The 22,171-nt window shown below is 39.8% G+C and overlaps 1 protein-coding gene and 1 long non-coding RNA gene across 13 annotated transcripts in view; one reads left to right on the forward strand and one right to left on the reverse strand.

The window, feature by feature from the left end:
- Window positions 1-446: 446 nt before the first annotated feature.
- Window positions 447-7,234, reverse strand: LOC118715429. The gene is made up of 2 exons (XR_004986886.2): window positions 7,112-7,234; window positions 447-755 (listed from the first exon to the last, which is right to left on the reverse strand). It is a non-coding gene; the product is annotated as an uncharacterized LOC118715429 (long non-coding RNA).
- Window positions 7,235-8,078: 844 nt separating this feature from the next.
- The window catches only part of RBMS3 (RNA binding motif single stranded interacting protein 3), a 615,090-nt gene continuing 600,997 nt past the window's right edge, over window positions 8,079-22,171 (forward strand). For 8 of the 12 annotated variants that reach the window (XM_045579333.1, XM_045579337.1, XM_045579338.1 and 5 more), the window contains exon 1: window positions 8,079-8,195. In XM_045579333.1, the coding sequence (XP_045435289.1) occupies window positions 8,121-8,195 (75 nt within the window). In that variant the 5' untranslated portion in view covers window positions 8,079-8,120. The remainder of the gene's footprint in view (window positions 8,196-22,171) is intronic. The other 4 variants (XM_045579334.1, XM_036431675.2, XM_036431672.2 and 1 more) reach the window with 1 other exon arrangement.

Below are 22,171 nucleotides of genomic sequence, written 5' to 3' on the forward strand. Positions count from 1 at the left end.
TCAGACAGTATCATACATGAATGACTGATAGATAAATGAGATTATTTTTGTTGAATATTTATTCATTCACTTAACAAGCATTTTTAATTGCGTATTACATCCCAAGGTCTGTTCTAGGTGCTGGAGATAGGACAGTGACATTATAAATTCACTAGAGGCCTGGTGCATGACATTCATGCACTTGATGTGGGGGAGGGCCCCTCAACCCAGTCTGCACCCTTATGCAGTCTAGGAGCCCTCTGGGGATGTCCGACTGATGGCTTAGGCCCATTCCTTATGGGCTTAAGCTACCACTGCTGCACTTGCCAGCTCTCAGCTGGCTTCTGGCTGAGCAGCACTCCCCCTGTGGAAGTGCACTGACCACCAGGAGACAGCTCCTGCGTTGAGTGCCTGCCCCCTGGTGGTCAGTGCACATCATATCAACCAGTCATTTCACTGTTAAGTCGATTTGCATATTACTTTTATTATATAGGATAGAATTCCTTGCCCTTTGGACCTCAGGTATTAGTGGGGAGACACCCAAACAAGGAAATCAACAATTATAAACTCAAACCACAAATACTGTTATACTAGGTAGGGTTGACTAGGTGATGCTGTGGTTGTGACTAAATCTCAACAGCATAATTCAATAAAAGGTTCATTTCTCACTCAGGACAAATCAATGGCTGGTCCAGGTGACTATTTAAGGAAGTTGTGCTCAGCCTTCCAAGATGTTTCCTCTATATCAGCAGGTGCATTCATCAGAGACGAGTGGCCTGGAGAATTAAATAACAACAGTTACAAGCTTTCACACATGTTACTTCTCCTTCATATTGCATTGGCTATAGTAAGTCATGTGTTCATGCCTACTTTCAATCAAGTGGAGAAGTGTGTCCTGCTAATCCCAGTGGTAAAGGCGAACCAGAAGTGCCTACAAAGTATTAAGTGCTACAAAAAAAAAGTGTATATAGAAAGCAAGAGGGCCTTAGCTGATTTTGCTCAGTTGATAGAACCTCAGCCCACAGACCATAGGGTTGTGTGTTTGATTCCTGGTCAGGGGCATGTACCTCTGTTACAGCCTCGATTCCAGCTCTGGTCAGATCCAGAATCAGGGCACATGCAGGAGGCAAGCAATCAATGTGCTCTTCTCACATTGGTGTTTCTCTCTCTCTCTCTCTCTCTCTCTCTCTCTCTCTCTCTCTCTCTCTCTCTCTTTACCCCTCCTACCTCCCTTCTTTCCCCCTCCTCCCTTCCTCGCTCCCTCCCTCCCTTCCTCCCTCCCTTTCTTCCTCCCTCCCTCCCTCCCTCCCTCCCTTCCTCCCTCCCTTCCTTCCTTCTTTCCCTCCCTCTTTGTAAAAATCTATGGGAAAATATCATTGGGTGAGGAATAAAAAAAAAAAAAGAAAGTGAGAGGATATTATATATTTTTTTGCAAATGCAATAGAAACAAAATAACACTGGGCTTTTATGTACATTATTGCTTAGAATTATATTAAAGTATGCATTTCAAAAAAAATGGAGTCAACTGAAAGAAAGTGATTTAATAATGCTTGCTATAAATATGTACTCAGACATGAGAAAACTCATTAAGGTCATTTATGAATGGTTGATGTTTGATAGATATGGAGTTACTAAATCTACCTGAGGACAAGATAAAAGTATTTATATAAGTATCCTTGAGTATTTAGGCACCTAGTAGATGCTCAATAAAACTTCATTGCAATTAATAATGATTATTGCTTTAAATTATTCTTGCTTGTCCTGGCTGCAGGCTCAGTTGGTTGGAGCCATCCCTTGCATCAAAAGGACTCAGCTTCAATTTTCAGTCAGGGCACATACCTATGTTTCTGGTTCCATCCCAGATTGGGGTGTGTATAGGAGGCAACTGGTTGATGTTTCTCCTTCACATTGATAGGTTTCTCTCTCTCTCTCTTTCCCTATCTCTCCCTCTTTTCATTTCTCTAAATTAGGGGTGTCGAACTCAATCAGAGAAGGGGCCAAAATCTAAAATCCAGCCTAAATCGCGGGCCGAATGGTTTACTGAACAGTCATAAACTGTCATTGTGATGGAAACACAGCGGAGTGCAGTGATGACAGCGCGGTGTGGGCCACATTGCAAGGCCTGGCGGGACGGATTTGGCCCGCGGGCCTTGTGTTTGACACATGTGCTCTAAATAATCAACAAAAACATATAATTGGGTGCAGATTAAAAAATATATTATGCCCTAGCCAGTTTGGCTCAATGGAGAGAGTGTTGGCCCCTGGACTAAAGGTTCCTGGGTTCGATTCTGGTTAAAGGCATGTACCTCAGTTGCAGGTTCAATTCCTAGCCCTTGTCAAGCAAATGTAGGTTGCAACGGATTGATGTGTCTCTCTCACATCGATGTTATTCTTTCTCTGTCTCTCCCCTTTCCTCCCACTCTCTCTAAAAATCAATGGAAAAATATCTTTGGGTGAGGATTAACAACAACAACAACAATAAAAAAGTATATATCTTTATTATTATTGACTTTATACTTGATTAATGCTCTAGTCCAATACAATTTTATCCTGAGGCTTGAAATTTTCTTCCAAGGCCAATATTTATTGGTTTTACTTACATTAATATTTTTCTATTAAACTATAATTTAAAGTTCAACCACACATAGTTGAATCACTTAGTCTCTTTTTTCTACTTTGTCTTGAGTATTTTCTTAAGCCATTGGGAAAAAACAAAGTTATAACATTACTTTAATGTTAGAATTTGCAATCTACCATCGTATCTTTTTTTTTTTTTTTTTTTTAACCAACTCATGTTTACTACTCCTTTGGAAATTACTGTATTGAAAAGGAATCCACAGATTTAAATATAGAAGGTAGAAAATGCCAAATAAAAAATTATTCAAGGTCATGAATATCTTCTTTTTTAAAAATATATTTTTATTGATTTCAGAGATGAAGAGAGAGGGAGAGATGAAAACATCGATGATGAGAGAGAATCACTGATTAGCTGCCTCCTGCGCACCCCCTACTGGGGATCAAGCCTGCAACCCCAGAATGTGCCCTGACCAGGAATATGAACTGTGACCTGTGGGTTCATAGGTGGATGCTGAACCACTGAGCCATGCTGGCCAGGCATGAATGTCTTCTTAAAGATAGAATGATACACGTCCTTTCAAAGACAGTACATTTATGTTCTTTTCTTCTGTCTCCACTGCTCTTTTCCTTTGCTTTTGACTAAGTCTTTGGAATTTAAAAATAAACCTCTCAAGAGAGGACTCGGTTTTTCTTTGGGTGGAAAGGTCAAGGACAAATGAGAAGAGAGTCTCCATCTCTACCCCATTGACCCTCATTTCAGGACCATCACTTCTCCACTATGTCTGGGGCATCGCCTCCTTCCTGTTTGCCAAGAATTTGTCTAAAAAAAGGACCTCTCCATTCTGTGCTGTGAGTCACATGGTCTCTGTAAGAGTCCATGCCCTTCGCTGCAGTTAGCTGCTCTTGAATTTGTACAAAATTTGGTGGTTAGTTGGCAAATGGGACACAGCTGACTTCTGATTTAGAGAGTGTCTGAAACGAGTTACCTCCTACCTTACCTTGATCATTTAAATGGAAAGCAGTACTGCTCCAACAGAGCAGACATGATATGAAAACTATTTCTTAAAAAAATTTATTATATAGTAGTATTTTTTATTGATTTCAGAGAGGAAGGGAGAGGGAGAGATAGAAACATCAATGATGGGAGAAAATCATTGATTGGCTGCCTCCTGCACACCCCACACTGGGGATCGAGCTTGCAACCCAGGCATGTGCCCTTGGCCGGAATCGAATCCAGGACCCTTCAATATGAAGGTTGATGCTCCGTCCACTGAGCCAAACCAGCTAGGGCTGAAAATTATTTCTGACACGAATATCTTCCCTCCCAAACTGGCAAGGCTACTGGTATATCTGAGTGGGAAAGTTAAAAAAACAACAAACACATGGGTTTTACAATTCTCACAAATGGTAAACCACCTTTCTATTATTTAAGACAAGCTTTAAATGTTCAGTGAATTGTTTTGGCTAATGACAATTGATGCAAACAATATAGCAATTATCTAAAAAACCAGAATGGCCTTTTGTAGCAATTTGGGGTAGAAATTGCTGATAATATCAGTGCACATAACGGCTGTAGCTTGGGCTAAGGAATTATTTTACCTTTTATTTGCAAACAAGACAGTATTCTTTTGCCCTCGAGGAATACCCAGATCACTTATTAATAAAAGAATACTGGTATCCTTTGTCCATGGCGGTGAGATTGGCAGAGGCAGTCCCAGGATCCCGATCACACGTGTCTTAGCATCTGGAGGAGCCTCAGTAGGTCTTTTAGGAGGAGAGCATTCTGTAGTTGAAGATGTCTACACCTAAAGCCGGAACACTTGGAGAGAGTCCTGGCTACAGACTATTAACTGTCAGGAATTGAGCTGTCCATACCAAGTTCTCACTAAGGCTTTTCCAGACTGGCTCCAAGGTTCCTCTCCAGCGTTATTTTTATAGTCTTTACTCTTCACGTGCTTCATTCCAGCGCCTGCAGCATTTCTCACACATTCCAGAGACACGCTCTTGTTGCCAGGCTTTTTGTACTGCTGTTCCCTTTGCCCAGAATGCTCTTCCCCCAGACGCAAGCTGACTTTTTTTTTTTTTTTTTTTTTTTTTTTTTTTTTTTTTTTTTTTTTTTTTTTTAAGCAGATCCAATATGTACCATAGTATTACAAATCCTTCACATGTTTACTTGGTGAATTCTGAAAGTAACTGTAGGATATGGGCAGTGCCATTGGATGGATGGGAATAAATGGGGGTGCAGTGATACATCAGAGGGAGGCCTGGAACTAATGATGTTCAGGTGGGAGCCAAGGCTTTATTCTTACCGTCTCACACCAGGGCATGGTTTATGCCTTTCCTTTAACCCCAGAGCTCCTCCTTGGAGAGCATTTCCTACTACATATTAAAGGAAGAATCCCTGGGACTCCTTAAAAAAAAATATATATATATATATAATTGAATTTTTTACAGAGAGTAAGGGAGAGGGATAGAGAATTAGAAACTTTGATGAGAGAAAAACTTCGATCAGCTGCCTCCTGCACACTCCCTACTGGGTATGTACCTGCAACCAAAGCACATGCCCTTGACCGGAATCAAACCTGGGACCCTTGAGTCTGCAGGTTGACACTCTATTTACTGAGCCAAATCGGATGTGGCCCCTGGGACTCTTACTCTGTATATGTTGTAGCAGCACTAAATGCCACCTATCTTTTAGTGCCTACTTACCTTGCTTATCTCTTTGTTTATCCCCCCTCTCCCCCCTTAGAATGCACACTCTATGAGGGAAAGGCCTTGTCCTGACCAGTGTATCACCACTTCCCCTGCACCCCGAAATGAACTGGAATGGACTGGAATACGGATATGAGTGGTGTTAGAATGGTCATGTTTTGAGTGTCTCATTCAGCAGCCATTTACGGGGTGTCCGTTTTATGCCAGACACCACACTGGTTCTGGAAATGTGAAAGTGAACCAGAGTGATGGGCACTCCTGGCTCCCTGGTTTCCGTGGTGCTTTCAGAACACCTCAGAAGCAACATGCAGTGAACAGGCAGTGACACGGGGTAAGCACAATATCAGGGCCAATACAAGGGGCAGTGGGGAAGCAAGGATTCAGTGAAAACTAATGTGCGGGCTGTTATCTATGCCAAGACCTAAAGGGCAGGCTGAAGGGTAAGGGCCTTAGAAGTGGGTTTGGGTTTACAGGAAGCCCTGAGAGAACACCCTCCGGTTCTAGAAACTGTTGAGCAGGACTCGGACAGAGAAGATAAGGGAAATAATTTACCTGGAGAAGGAAGCTTGCCCAAGGACTCGATTGCCCAAGCAAGGTGATGAATTTTTAAATCAATGGGATTTTTTTTTTTTTTTACTCAGTATTGCCTTTACCACCTTCAGCCAGGCAAGTTGGCGGCATTCCCATTTTCCAGATGGGACAACTGAGGCCCAGGATGACACATTTAAACATCAGCCAAGCTGGTTTCACTTCTTTCATGACAGGGCTGTCAAGGCTCTTACCCCTTTCTCTCCCACCCTCTTTCCTTCCTTCCTGCTGATTATTGTTCTTGTCCAAAGTCAAACAAAACTATTAGCTCGCCTCCCTTATCTTTCTCCAAGGGACATGCATGCACTTACACAGCTTCCAGAAACCAGACCCCGGGCGGAAGCTAGTGGCCTCAAGGATGGTGGGACTTGACCATGGATGAGCACAATACTGTGCATTGCCCTGAAGTCTCTGGTCTGGACCAGCAAGCTGGATCTGCACCAGGAACTTCCTCTCTGAAAAGGGACTCAGGGCTGGGGAGCCCAGAGCGGACTTGAAAAAGTAGAGAGCAGCTCAGCATTGGCCTGCCCGGCGCTTTGGGCATGCGTGAGCACTCACAGCAAACACAGCTGGCGAGGCTAAAATTAGCCCTGCCAGCCTTGCAAAGAGACCCTTTAAGGAAATATATTTTCTCAGAAACAATTTGTATTATAATGCAGCAGCTGATCGGCAAGTCAGAATATTACTTACTATTGGTGGGGGGAAAACTCTGCCAAACAATTATGATATCTTTTCTGTGTGTGATATCAGTGCAGCAATCAGAACATCCATGATCAAAGTCATAATAACGAGATAGACAGTGAGAGGACCGGTGTTTTTATGTATCAAGAAGTTCATAAACCCGACAGAGCATCTCTTTTGACATTTCCAAACGGGATGTGATGCTAAGAGTGACTGTTTCAGCTCTAAGTTGGTCCCTGTGATCCGTGGTGCATGGCTTATTAACCTGGTGTAGACTCCAAATTTCCTCCACCCTCGGCATCCTCCATGCCCTCCAAGAAGTAAAATATGTTAGTTTCTAAATGGTTCTTTTCTAAAACGTTAGATATATCTGGCTTCGGGGCGTTCACGGGTTTTGAAAGCCTTCGGAGACACACTTTTTGCAATTTTTAACCAATTAGGTTTGTCCCTCTTCCTGGATTTTTTTTCTTCTTTTTTTTCTTTCTTCCCCTCTCTCCCTCCTTCCTCCCTTGTCCTCGCCTCCCTCCCGAGGAGGTCCGCACTGTTTTTGTTTAGTGGGGCGGCTTAGGCTTACCTTTAAACTTGGCAGGAAAAGGAGAGAAGGCAGCTCCTCCGTGGAGTCCATGGAGGGAAGGACAAGAAGCCATCCACCGCCCGCAGCCGAGTCCCCCGGTTCAGTTCCAGCGGCGGCAGCCCCGCTGCAAAAATCGCTTTGCTATTCCAGATAGCCAGCAGAGGGAATCGGAACTTTGCTTGCAGCAGGGGTTGAAGCAGCCTTTTTTTTTTTTTTTTTCTTCTTGGAGGAAATACTGCAGCCTTCTGGACTGCATACGCCGCTCCCTGGAGAGGCTCTCTCGGTTCCACCCACCGGCTGGAAGGAGGGGAAGTGAATGAAAGGACAGGACAAGCCCGGATCACCATGTCACTCTGGGAGGGAGACAGCAGCAACTAAGCTGTGCAAGGTTTTTTTGTTTTTTTTTTTCTTTCTCCTTTTTTTCTTTTCCCCTTTCTTTTTCTTTCTGTTCCCTCCCTGTGTTTCTTTTTTTTTTCTTTCTTTCTTCTTTCTTCCTCTTTCTTTCTTTCTCTTGATTTGCTTTTGCTTTAAGGTGAGGAAAGAGACAAGCAGGAGACAGGAAGCTGATCTGCAAGGATTCGGAGTTATGCTGAAAGGACTTTGATTTTTTTTTTTTTCTTCTTTCTTTCTTTCCCCCTTTTACAAACGCTGGCAATTGACATCAATCCAGACAGCCTGGTAGAGGAGCAAACTGCCTCATCCCAAGTGGACCCCGGCAGCTGGGAGAAGGCAGACAAGATCTGGGGAAGCTGTGTGTGGGGTTTGATTTTTCCCACCGATCCCCACCTCCTTTTATTTTTATTTTTTTAATTTTTCTCCTCCCTTTGGTGTGTTTCTTTTTTTTATATTCTTGCTGTGTTGGAACTAGCGAGTGGTGGAAGCCGAGGAATCTCCGAAGCCTCATCAGTCATCGGGACTGTCAGGAATAGTGGTTTTAAGAGGAAGCTTGGCCTGGGGCACTATACCCTGTCATCCAGTTCCCTGCCTCGGAGATAAAGATTCCAGCTACATGGGCAAACGCCTGGATCAGCCACAAATGTACCCTCAGTACACTTACTACTATCCTCACTATCTCCAAACCAAGGTATGGCTCTGACCCACAGTCTGGCTAGTCAGTGTGCTGTCCTTCTGCAACTGGGATAGGAAACAGGCAGGCATGTGAATTATTATCTACCTCCCCTCCCTCTCCCATCACCTCTTCCTGCTCCTTTGAAATTAGTAACATGCCCAGCGGAGTTATTAACAAGGCAGTGGAGACTAGAGGGAGAGAGCAAGCCTGGGATCCTGGCTTTCTCTTTAAGGAGAGAGAATAGTTTCGCGGGAGTTCTTTTGTTGTTATTTGGCAGCACAGAGGTTCCTGGTGTCTGTAAAGTCCTCTGCAGATGGGCAGGGTTGTTAGAAAGGAGATCCTAAGGGTGATTATCAGGCTGGAGAATACAATTTCAGGGGCTTTTCTGGTGAGCCGTCCTTTGTTTGTGACTCTGAGAGGGTATTTTTTTTTTTTTTTCCACTGGAGAGGACACGCCAGGATCAAACTTTTAATCGCTGAATGTAGAAGAAAAGCAGGGTGTGGAAGGCAGACCGCAGTGAACTAAAGTCTCTTGGAGTTTGTTTGGGTGTATCTTTTCTTTTTTCTTTATTTGCCTTATGCGTTTTGTTTCCTATGGGGGGTGATCAGGATCCCACAGACTGAATGGTGGAGCTTTGCCAGAGATGTTCTTGACTTTTAAGAAGCTCCGTTTGTCCACGCTAGCTGCCATCAGAAGGCCCCGGGGTTGGGACGGGATGAAATGTAACTGATGGTAATTGGACGTGAACTGGTTAAATACTCCAGGCTTTATGTGTGTGCTCAAGTGATCATGAGGGGGCCAGTGGGAAGCCCACGTAACTAAGCCATGGGCAGTGCCAACCATGAACTTTCTCCTGCAGTTCACACATGAAGGACTCTCAGGTGTGATGTCCCCGCTCCAATTTGTCAAATGGATTGGATCTGATGATGAGGTTGGGGAGTGGGGGGGGAGGGTTGGTAGCGCGCCCACCTTGAACGCATGGGTTCTATTTCTTTAGGGGATGATATTATTTTGTATCGCATTAGCCAGACTCCACGGTCCTCTTCACAGATAAATATGCCAGGAGTGAACAAGGCGTGCCTGAGTGATCTGTGCTGTCACCAGGACTCCTTGATGCGATTAGGCTTTGGGAATTCATGCTGTAGTTATTGCTCCTCTATTCCGTCTCATCAGACAATGCCTGTTTGTGAACCAGACCAGGCAGCGGACTTTCAATATTAGAGTAAAGATTGTTGCCTTTTTGCCTCTCCCTTTTTTCCATCGTTCTAGGATTCGCCCTGCCCCTCCAAGGTCGACTCACGTTGCTTTTTGCCTTTGTGAGCATTTAGTTTGTGCTGCTGCTGCTGCAAGAGAGAGACCAGCCCAGTGCCTTGAGTTTTAACTCTTTGGGATGGGGAGGAGAAGGCTGCCTGCCTTTCTTGAGGAAATGGCAAAGCAAGGGCAAGTTAAAAAAAAGGGTAGGGGGGAGGAGGGGGACTGTAGTCATTTCTCATTGCCCCAAGAAACAAAAACAACAAACTCAAGGGGTTTGTGTGAAAAATATCAGACATTCCATCCCTTTTACTCATTTGCCTAAATTTTTCCAAATGTTTCAGAATTCACGCTGTTCCTTTGGGTCCTTGTTTTCTAGTATGAAGTGTATTCAGGAAAGAAAAAAAAGTTTAGATTGAAATGAATAAATGAATGGAAGAGTTGCTTTTCTGCTTGGGATTTCTTTTACCCTATGAGTAGCAGGAAATAATGTCATGCGCATTATATGAAAGATATAGAATGCTCCATGAGCCACCCTGGTGGGAAGTGTCTGTGTGTGTGTGTGTGTGTGTGTGTGTGAGTGATTGGGGTAAAGGAGAAAGTGGAGTGGGGAAGGAAGAGAGGAGAGCTGTTTTGGGGTCCTATGTCGTTTAGTGTTATGTAGACAGGCGACATCTGGATCTTGTTACTTTCAAGCCAGTCAAAGCCATCAACTTCTGGAACATTTTTAAAGAAGTGAGATCCATTAGGCGACCTAAGCTGATATTGGGGTAATCAGATCAGGGTGGTAGGAAATATCAGACCAGCTCCTTTGGCTATCCCGGTAGTTCCTATGGATTGTTATGTGGTAAAATTTCGACAGTGCTGTGAAGTTGTCGAGTATTGTTACAGAGGCTCTGAAATGGCAGGCATTAGTGACATCCCTGGAAGCTGAAGAAGTGAAAATGTGTCCTGTTTTGAAACTTGGACACATAAGGAATGGGAGGAAGGGTCAATGTGCAATTGCATTTTAAAAAATGGGTGTTTTTTTTTCTGCCAACGGGAACACTATATAAAAAAGTGCTCTCATGCCCCAGAATAGCATGGAAACCACTGGGTTATTTCAGTATCACTTATTGCCCTTTTCACACTTATATCTCAAAATATAACCTATAATAATTTTGAAGGACTTACATGCTGCTCTATTTATTTGTAAGTCTAACTGAAATTCACAAAATCCTCTTGTGTTCTAGATGTGACTTATAGTTCTAATCCTATTTTGGAACCATAGTTATTTAAAATGGTGCTTATATGTGCAGAATGCTTATGGTTGATAGAATTCTGTGGTTGACAACAAAGATCATACATACTCTGGTAATATCAGAACTTCAATTGTTCTCCAAGTTCTAAATTTCACTAATCCTCAAAAGCTATTTGTGGACATTAGTTTTGGTGGAAAATCTTCATGGGATTTTAAAGAGCTGAAATGCTTATTGTATTTATTCATAAAATGCTGAACCTTCTCTCTCTTTTTTTTTTTTTACTTAAATATGTGTGTGAGATATAGTTGCTATTTTCTTGTGATGAAACAAAATGAAAATGGGATTTTTAAATAAATGCAAATGGTTCCCATTTCCTCAAATGTAATTAAGGTTTTTAAAAAAATTGTGACATTTTCTGGCCTTCCTTGCTCCTACTTTCCATTACATTAAAACTAATCTCTGAGCTTCATTGCTTAACTTTTTAAAAATAGAAATAAGATATTTATGCTTTTGCCCATTTGAATAATTTTCCAGGTGCTTAAAATGTGTTACTAGAAAAATTTGTGTGTAAGTTAAATAAAATGAAAACCCAGTGGCTGACTTGTAGCAATAGCCTTAGTTTACTCTCCCGGACCTCACATTAAAAGTTGCCCTTTGCAAATTTTCTTTTTGATCAAATCCTTTCCTACCAAGAAGAGCAAGTTTGGAAAAGAATATTGCTTTTGATTAAGGAGTAATGAAGAAATCTTGGTGACATGTCATAATATTTAAATAAGAGACATAACTGGATTAAAAAGCATGAGTTTCATCAAAAGAAATTTGCTATGGGGAATCCACCCAGAGTCATCAGCAGATTTTAGAGAAAGGGGACCAAAAAATGTGTTCATTAGCTAAGTGATAATTTACATAATGATGTTTGATTGAGTTGTAACCCAGTATATCTCAGGAATTTTGTCATAGCCCATTCAAAGCAACTGACCTGTTGCTATTGCATTTTGAGATCCAGAGTGAATTTCGGTCTGAATTTGAGGTTATTTTCTGTGTGTGGTGGTGAAGCAGGAGTTATTCTTAGAAAAACAAAGCAGAAAAGCTAACAAGGGTAAAACATGGTCAGGGCCTGATACATTGATAGTTTGCAGATAACAAATAGATATTTCTCTCCCAGGCATGTGATATTTGGAAAACGTCAGTCATCTTCCTAAAACTTGAAGACTTGCATAAGCACACTCAGCAAAGCTGTTTTTTTTTTTTTTTACTTTTTCTATGCCCTTACTAGTCCACTCTGTCTCTTCCAATGCAGGACACCCTTTCTAATCACATTGCTCTTACATCTGTCTATTGCCTTCCCATCTGCTTCCCGGGAAGATCTTGAAGCAGAGGTGCAGACTACGGTTTCTTTGGCGGGTGATGCTCAGATTGTGTTCAGAACCTGGTGTGAAGTTGGGGTCAGGTATAAGAAGTCATTCATCAATTGCACGCTGATTCCAGGCCAGGTTTCCAACCATCTGCAGCCTGGATTGCTGCCCTTGTCTGAAAGTTTAGCTGGAGCCCAATGGATTGGGCCATAGAAAGAGCAAACAGTTGAGAACACAAGAGCTGAGGAGTAACACAGGGAGAGAGAGGCTCCTTGGGGGGGGGGGGGGGGGGGGGGGGGCGGGGCGGGGGGGGGAGGAAGGGCACGGGGCGGTAGGGGCTGTTCTTAAAGATGTGAATGTACAGATCCTTCAACAACAAAACAACCCTTAACACACTTCTTGCACATGAAAATGTAGAAAATCTTGCTGAGGGAGGGAATGAGTTTAGAATTTCCTTAGTATTTCCTGCCCAGATTTGCATTGATAGCCGGAGTTGGGAACTTGCCAGTTTTAAAACAGCCTTGAAAACTCCCAAGTTCTGTTTTCCTTTGAAAGACTGAAACATACAAAACTGGTTTTCTAAAAAAAAAAAAAAAAAAAAAAAAAAAAAAATCTTTCAGCAATTGAAATTTTAGGTACAGCTCCAAATATTTCTTTCACTTCAGGGGTGTAACATGATAGCCTGCAACCATGATAAATCTTGTTTGTCTCATTTTAGAATGTATACGATGTTAATAGTTTTTAATAATAGAAAGATGGTTATTTTTCTCCCTTCTTCCTCCCTCCCCGAATCTTTATTGCCATTGAGATTGGCTTATCTTTTCTGTAATGTGGTCATTGTTTTCACAACACTAAGTTTAGTGCCTGCTTGAAAGGAGTAGAAATGTTAACAAGTTCATGTTATATATGCAGAATAATTCCAAACTTAAAGGAAAACACCACGCATGTTTCTTTTAATAGTATCTTTCTAATGCATTTTCCTTTCAGATTCTCTGAATTTGGAAAAAGAATAACTGAATTACAACTCAAATTATTTCCATGAAATAATAACATCTGAGGGGTGGCAGTTGGGGGTGATTTGGAGGGAAGGAGGCACAAGAAGGGAAGGGAAGATGTTAAGTTCATTCCAGGTCTCTCTGGCTCCAGGAATTCTGGCATGCTTCATTTTTGCACTAATACGATTTTACACAATTCTCTCTGACATTATCAGTCTTTTTGGCAGAGAGAGGACTCAGTCACAATTATGTCCATGCCAAATGCTAAGAAAACCAGATCTTTTCCTTTAAATCTTTCTTAGTGTTGGACTTCTTATTCGGAGTAAATGGTTGATGTTTATCCAAAATTGGCTTCGAGTACTACATTAAAATTGTGTTTTGTAACAGTCTCATAAGCCACAGCTGTATGTGATTAAATAGTGTAATATCAAAAGCATATGAGAATAGACATTTCTATGCTATAGTTGTTGCACAGCAAGAGTGCAGATGGACCAGAAGGGAGACCAGGAGCAAAAATATCTTCTGGGGTTGTTGAGGATACAGGTTGCTCTTTTGGTCAGTAGTTGGGAAAATGCTGAGCCATTTTGGATATGGTTAAAAAATATACTTTCTTAAAGCGAAACCAGAAGTATCAATACCCATTTTTTTAATTTTAAGTGTGGCGGGCCATTTAATTAGAAGATACGTAGTCACGGCATGGGTCTGAAACCGATGCACATGGAAAGGCCAGGCTTATTCCCATGAAACACACATTTGAAGAGCAGAAGGGATTTTCTCAATTCCGTCTTGAAATTATAAACGTTTTTCTCTCTGTTTCTCACTACTTTCTATGGAACTATGGTAAGAGAAACTTCAGGCTATGTATCCCTAATCAAAAGAGCAATAGATAATCAAAATCCGCAACTTAGAGCAAAACAGGCAGCAGTATGACTCTTTTTGAAGTTATTTGAAAATATGATTATCCGCGTGTTTTTTAAATTTATTTATTTATTTTATTTTTTTATTTTATTAATACTGCTCTTTTATTTCCAGTGTTAAAAATTACACAGTAACACATGGAGGCACAGCTTCTGTGTCTATTTCTTTGGCAAAGATGTTATATAGTAAAAAGGTCTCTATTTCTTATGGGATGTTTTAACTATAGTTTCTTAAAGTAATATTTGTTCATAAAAACTATAATCTTTAGTTTTTTTTCTTTTAGAGGTTCTAAGTCTAGAGGAATGTTAATACTAATAAAAAATTATTAGTAAGTCATTGTTTTCATTGTCCTTGAAAAAGCCTACAGGGTTGGCTATTGGTTTTCAGATTTCAGACACTAAACAACAGTTTTAAGAAGGAAAAAAGAAAAGAAAAAGAAATGTTGGATAGATTCTCTGTGTTTGCGTCTTTAATTTTTCTTTTTCAAGTTAATATTGGCAGAGAATTTGTTCACATTTAAAATGGTGCGTTTTCCCCCCGAGTAGATTTATTAGTCAGGAAATGCATACCATATGGAATCAGATATCTGGATAAAGTTTTGTAATTCAGAGCATCAATCTCTAACAGACATCCAATTTCAAGAGTATGGAAAATAAATGATGAGACATGGATTCTGTTTTACTTTGGGGAAATTCTCTGATTTGCGTGTCAATGAGTTGGTTTCTAGGTCAGGTTCTCTGAGCCCTGCTCCAGGCTGAGCATTTGTGACTCTCACTTTGAGATGGATGAGCCCGCTTTGATATATTAGTGGTATGGGGAGATGACCTCCGTTTGTGCCATTGATGAGTTTTGTTCGGGTCCCTGATGCGTTCTACAGAGCAGATCAAATGCTGCTTTGTCGACTCCGGTGATTTGACAAATTTAACAGTCTGCATCCTTCGCCACATCTAAATCCCATGCACCCAGAGAAACACATCTGTCACCTGGGAGTGGGGAGAGAACAGTTCCCAGGGGCGGGACAATGACAGGCATCAATTAATCATTTTCATGGCTGGCCTTGTTGCAGAGATAAGTATTTTTCCCTTCAAGTGGGTAAAATTAGGGTTTACCAAAAAATTAATAGTGGCAGGGTGAGGCTTACTTTTCCTCATTCAATGTTCTCTCTACAGGTGGCATAAGAGCTGTTTGGCTAAACCAGTTGAGGTACTAAAGGACATAGGGTTGCCTCATTAAGATCCTCTCAACCCTAGTTTCATGAGTGAATCTGGGAGCTTGTGTGGATATGGAAATAACAATTGATAGATGAAATACATTTTGACTGGAATTTACAAGATCTTCAAATTTCTGAATTTTTTTTCTAAGAACCTTTAATGTATGGGGGGAAAATAAATATTATAGTAACCATAGTTTATGGCATTGTAGGAGGAAAATACTACATTCTCAGTACATATAAACAAGAACATCATCTTTTCCTCTTTTTCATGCAAGTTACACTCTGGTTCCCCACAAAGCTCCTGTGAGCTGAATTAATGACAGTAAATGGAACCCTGAATTTAGCTTTTATGAATGATAAACAAATAGAAAAAATAGACTAAATTATATATACAGTCAAGGCAACAATGATAATGTCCTTTCCTGATGTGTGAAAAGTAAAGTATAATAGAATAAAAATAAATCATGATATTTTAAATATTGGTAGTAATCATTTTAGGAACTGATTTTTTAATTTGTTTTAGCATTAGCTTTCCTATCATCATATTGTAGGGTTAAGAAATGTGTATATATGGCACTCAATATGCTAAAAGCAGATGATCTTTTGGTTATCACCTTCTTAACTGGTAGTTTCCAAGATGAATGGAGATCATGCATGGAATTTAATGAGGACTTTTGAGAAGCCATTCCTATTTTATCTAGTGTACTGCTATCTATTTATCTTAGTTAAGTTGCTGATTGATGACAATTTAATGAAAAGGAAAATGGAAAACAGAATGCTAACTATCTGGTTTTCTGGAACTGGTTAGGATACCTTAAAAGCTTTTCTTATGTATGCACATCATATTTAAAGCTTTTATCTATGTCTATAAACTCTCATGATGCCCTCTTTAAAACTTATCATTCACACAAATTAGATGGTAGCATCCTGAAAATAATCTAAAGCTATCGTAGTTTAAAATTCAAACAAATTTACTTTTAAACTTACAAATTCTTTGGTGTAGAGGAATTATTTGAAGAAGTGTGTATAAAACTTGGAATTAAATTTCACAGATATCTCTCTCAGTTTTTCTCTCCCTCCCCCCCTCCTATCCCCTCCCCATCCCTCCATTTCTCTCTCACATGCACAACCATATATGATGGTATTTTCTTTCCTTTTTTTTTTCTTTTAAGATGAGGAAAACACTTGTTTTTTACTTAGTGCTAGTCCCTTGCAGGATTGTGACAGCTCTTGACTTTCATCCCCTAGGTCTCTAGTCCTTTGCACACCAATCCAGACTGCACTTGAATACATAAGGATGTTGTGTGTTAATCTAAGGTAGGCATGGAATTTTGAAAAAAATAACAGTTTGATGTTTGTTATTTCTCCATTCCAAAAAGTTAACCAATGCCTTTGAACTATATTATTTAACTGTAGGACAACTTGACTTCATGTTAGCAATGGCATGTTTTTCCTTTCTAGCTTGTTTTTATTCTTGTACTCAACTTTGTTGGTAAGCTAAAAAAGATACGAAAGAAGTCAATGAACGTGGTAGAATTTTTCTTCAAATTTAGTGGCTTCTTTCAACAAAAAGGGAGAAGTTGAGGATCATTGTAAAACCTCCTTATTTTCTGGATACTCTTGGAGGCTCACATCAGATATTATAACAAGCTTATTAAAATGCACTCACATTCCACACATCAAAGGTAGATGTTTTTGCAATAAAATTTAGAGTTTTTATAATTTTGCTGCTTTAACTCTCCGAATGCAAGTAAATTCATTTGTTGTGTGCCTCTAAAGTTTGGGCTATCAAACATATGTGGGTGTTTGCATATATATATATATATATATATATATATATATATATATTCCACAAATCCTCTTGAAGAACAAAGAAAGGTTACCAGCGAACTAAATAGAACAATAAGTAAAGTTGGCAATGCATTATGTTCTGTAGATATATGCAAACAAACACTTATTAATTTATGTTTCACAGTTTTCATTTCAGTTTGAGGGCAATACACTTTTCTCATCTCGTTTATGTCGTTCTGGGTTCCTAAAGCAGCCGGAGAGTCTAAAATCTGGCCATCTCACTACCTATTGTGGCATTTTTGGCATTTGAGATATCTCTGTATTTTAGTAATCCCAAATTTCCGGGGCGGAGCATGTGGCAGAACATATCGGAAAATGTCATTAACATTCTTTGGCTAAACTATGTCAAAAGTAGACGCATTGGATTGACCTTTGGCAGCAAAAACAACTGAGAATTCCCGATCTGGGTGCCAGGTTCACAGAATTTTTTTTCATTGTGCAACTGTTGGAATTGTTTACCAGTTGGAAAGAAAAAGAGGTTGAATGCAACAGGTGTTTCCCTGGGCTCCCAGCTTTGAGGTGCAAGCAGGAGGCAACTCAGTGGCACAGTATTTATTTTATGGCATAATTTTTCTAAATCTTTTTCTCTTTAAGTGGGTTCATTGGTTTATTACATGTATTAAAATTGCCACCCCCTGCTGATCCTCAGTGATTATGGTTATTCACCTGGGATAATTTCTCTTGGTATCCAGAAGTCCCTCTCGGCCTTCCAAGATCTTTTGTGCCTCATAAATGTATACACACCTGGACCACATCCACCATTACTCTCACGAGTGGTTGGGCATTCTGAAGATAATACCTTTTCAGCCCTGATCCAAGCAGGATAGCTTTCTTCATTTTCATTGTTATTCCAGCCATTCAAGAAAAATCAGGATCCCATCTCCTCCTGCCATAATCAACAAGAGTTTTCTCTGACTGTAGCACTATGCATATGCTCATATCTGGAAATTCACTCCTTACCCACATCTTGAAGGGAAAATCCTTCTGAACACCCAATATTTTGAATCTTCATCTAATTGCTCAGTTTTTCTTACTAATCCTCTAGCCAGATATTACTGAATTTCATCAACAGATTGAGTGAGTCAACGTTGACTTACCTCTTTCATAATAAAAAATACGCACACACTCACACACATAGATGCTTCTGGGAACTTTGAGGATTATTTCAGTGGTTCTTACTTTCTTAAAGGCTAACTGACCTCAGAGAAATATGGAAGAGCAAAGTCGTCTTAAGGAGATATATCCTTGCTCTTTCCAGTTCTAATACCATTTTTTTCCCCCCTGGTAATTGGTATCAAAAGGAATGAGACTCACCAAAATAGGGGTGACTAAATATTTTCACAGCCTTTCTAAAGTATAGTAGCTTACTGTGATCAGAAATATATTGATAATATATTATGCAAGTTAGATATCTACTATTTTTCCTGCTATTCTTCATAGTATCCTTTAGGATTCTTGATTGAATGATTCTGAGTTTACCCATATAATTTCATAATAATTGTTTAAATTATATTCTAATGATCCTCAAACTTTTAGTGATGAGGCTGTCAATAGCATGATAAATAAAAAAAATACAGTTTTATAATTTTAATTAGCAAGTGATTTGTGAGAGGTACCCAGAAAGATAAAACAAAGATAAGTATAAAAACAATTGGAAGCTAAAGTTATCAGGTCTTAATCTACTTTAGAAAATTTCTGGAATTTGACTTTTTGTTTCCTTTCTAAGGCAAAGGTTAAGAGCTCTTTGTCAAGGAGTAGATAGTTTAAAAATTGGAGAACCATCATTGGGGAAAAAAATTATAATGTGAGTATGAAATGTGGTGTGGAGGAGTCATATAGTTAATGCTTTTGAGGACAAAGTAGTACTTTCGTTGTGTTTATTCACAAGTCAGAGCACTTAGTGACCTATAGCAGTTGCTTCTGATGCTTTGGCTTACCCATCACTAGGTCTTAGGGAGGACCTAGATAAATTTGAAACATGGCTTGAAATTTCTGTATATGAAATGATCACATAAAATTCATGTATGTTCAAAAATATAATCATGAGTGAAGCTATATTTTTCTGTGTAGAAAGGATTGGCTTTCTTTAAAAAAAAATACTGATTTCAGAGAGAAAGGGAGAGGAAGGAAGGGAGGGAGGAACGGAGGGAGGGAGGGCGGGAGAGAGAAAGAGAGTGGGGGGGGGGGGAAGAGACACCAGTAAAGAGAGAGAATCACTGATGGGCTGCACACCCCACACTGGGGATCAAGCCCGCAACTTGGGCATGTGCTCTGACTAGGAATCGAACCCCAATTTCCTGGTTCATATGCCAATGCTCAACCACTGAACCAGGTCAGCCGGGCAAGGATCTAGCTTTGAGAGGGAAAACCAATGGCATAAATTATAAAACCAGCTAACCTGTATTGGCATGAGAATTACTAACCAGACAGCAGTGATGCTTGAGGGCCAGTAATGTGCTTAGGGACCCATGGGGTGGTTGAATTGAGTATAAGTGTGCAGCGATGGTTAATGCTCTCTCAGCACATGCATGTGTTAAAGTGTGAGACTTGGTGAAATGTTGTCTAGACTGTCAAGGAATTGAAGTCAATAGAAGTTCAAGACAGTTAGCTATTGTTGTTATTCTTTATGGCCCTTCTTTTTTGCCAAGTTCATTTTACTCTACCCATCCTCATTTCATTTAGAACAACTGTTTGAAGTGAGCTTGTATCTCCTGTATCCCCTGCCTTTCCCACATTGTTCTTTCTGGGGAAGGAGTCTTTTCTTTCTGTATCACAGCTCTTATCCCCCTCCTTTCTTATTTACCCTCTTTCTTCTGCCCTCAAGCTTTCTCCTATGGACTTGACTTTGTCTCCTTGCCTTTGTCTCCTAAACTTCTACTTCCTCTTCTTTGTTCTCTGAGCTTTTAGCCCCATCTTAATGTTTTAATTATTGCTTTTTTATTTTTTCCATCTCTTTTCAAGGTAGAGTGAGATTGGGTTTCAACTTTCTTCTTTTTTTGCTTGGTTGTAATGTTTATTTTTTGGCTCTTTGAACGTGCTTTACTCATCAGGATCATATTCTTGTCAGAGCTGTTCTGTGAACCCCCTGAGGACCAGTACCACAGAGTCTTCATCTTTTAGTGCCCTGCAGAATTCATTCGCGTGCCCGGTGCAAACCAAGTACAGAATGAAAGGTTTTCAGAATGCATTAATCTATTTTGTTCTCTGTACCTCATGTATTACTCCATTGCTAAAGCCAACACTTTTAAACCAGAGATGCTTAAGGTCATCTTCATCTCTGTGGTGCTTTATATCAAAAATCATTTGGGGTATCTTTGTTTATAGGTACAGATTGGTATAATCTCTCCCTGTTCAATCCCCACCCCCATCCCCTCACTCCTGCCCAAATAAGTGGGCTACTGGGCTAGATACCCTGGAACTATTGGCTGGAGTTGTGTTACATGTCTAGCTAAAGGGATATACTGTGATAGCAGAAGGTGAGCCAAGTTAGAAAGAAACTGCAATAGAATAAGGAGAGAAAGGGAAAGAACAGAAAAGAAAAACTGCCAGTGTTGCATTCCAAGATGCTGGCGGGAGCTCAGGAACGCATGCCAACTCAGGGAGGGACAGAAGTGGATTTCAAAGACAGTCTAAGTAGCTAGTATTTGGAACTTGGGGATGAGAGTAAGCAAGTAGGTCAGGGCTAAATGGTAGTGGTGGTGGTTTGGAGGCAATTCCTGAGCAATCGCCAAGAATATCAGCTTGTATATGTGGCTTCCTTTCTCGGGTTGGCAGAGAGTTGGGCATATAAGGAGGTGAACTTAGCTTAAGGAGCTAGGAGATGGGTTGAGTGTTAGGCCCACATTTTTGTCTATTTTTCTTATTCAAGACAAAAGATGTTATGTATCATAGAAATATATAATCTACCCATGCCAGGACAACAACAATGCTGACATGGATGTTATTAACTCAAATTTTCGAAAAGACAACTCCAAAGTTCAGGTGAGAATGGCAAAATTTCTATTCCAGAAAGAGAATTATATACAATTCCCCTGTACAATTAAGCAGGTATAAAGATATACTTAAAGCAATTATGGATGATACAAAATGAGGTTCTGATGTAAACTTTAAAGTCTTTCTCCCTAAGGAAAGTATGAAAACAGTAACCCAGTTGTGACTAAGAACACAAACTATTTTTTTTATTTGGGTAACTCTTGATTTTTCCAAGTTGTGTTTGTTTGTTTGTTTGTTTGTTTGTTTATTTATTTATTTAATGTTTGTTCCCTTATCTTTGCATTGTTTTCTCTATCATGTTCTTTTTTTTTTTAATATTTTATTGATTTTTTACAGAGAGGAAAGGAGAGGGATAGAGAGTTAGAAACATTGATGAGAGAGAAACATCGATCAGCTGCCTCCTGCACACCCCTTACTGGGAATGTGCCCGCAACCAAGGTACATGCCCTTGACCGGAATTAAACCCGGGACCTTTCAGTCTGCAGGCCAACGCTCTATGCACTGAGCCAAACAGATTAGGGCATCGTGTTCTTTTTTTTCACATCAAAGTTCTTATTGCCATTTGTAGAAAATAGTTTGTATATTTAATTCCACAGCATATAGTAAATTTTTTTATTTCAAAGTAATTCATACTAATTGTGTATAGTAAAACAGTTCAAGATATATAATGAAAATATTAATAATCTTCTTGAGCATACCACATCATTCTGTCAAGAACTCTCATGAATATTAATATTAATAATAAAGTCATATATGTCCTGTAGCATTTTTTATGCTCACACAAACATACAATAAGATGTATGGCATATGAGATAATTCTGAATAAGTTATTTTACTCATTTTTGTTTTCATTGAAAAAGATACTTTGTGAATTCTCACCAGGACTTTAGGCATATATTTTTTGTTTTTTATTGTCAGTATAATTGTTTCTAGTGTGTTTGCACCATGCTTTAGGTAATCATTATCCATTGATGGGCATGGATTTTTAAATTTTTTTTTGCTATTGTTTTTCCATTTTAAATAATGCTACAATATATGTATAAGGTACTCATTTAAATATTGAAATTTAATCAATGATATTTTAAGCAGGTTTGCTTCATCTTAAATGCTAAAAAATGCATTGATGAGCCCTGGCCGGTGTCCCTCATCCCATACACTAAAAGGTGGGGAGTT

Source organism: Pipistrellus kuhlii, unplaced genomic scaffold, assembly GCF_014108245.1.
Source record: "Pipistrellus kuhlii isolate mPipKuh1 unplaced genomic scaffold, mPipKuh1.p scaffold_m20_p_11, whole genome shotgun sequence".
In the NCBI taxonomy this organism is placed as follows: domain Eukaryota; kingdom Metazoa; phylum Chordata; class Mammalia; order Chiroptera; family Vespertilionidae; genus Pipistrellus; species Pipistrellus kuhlii.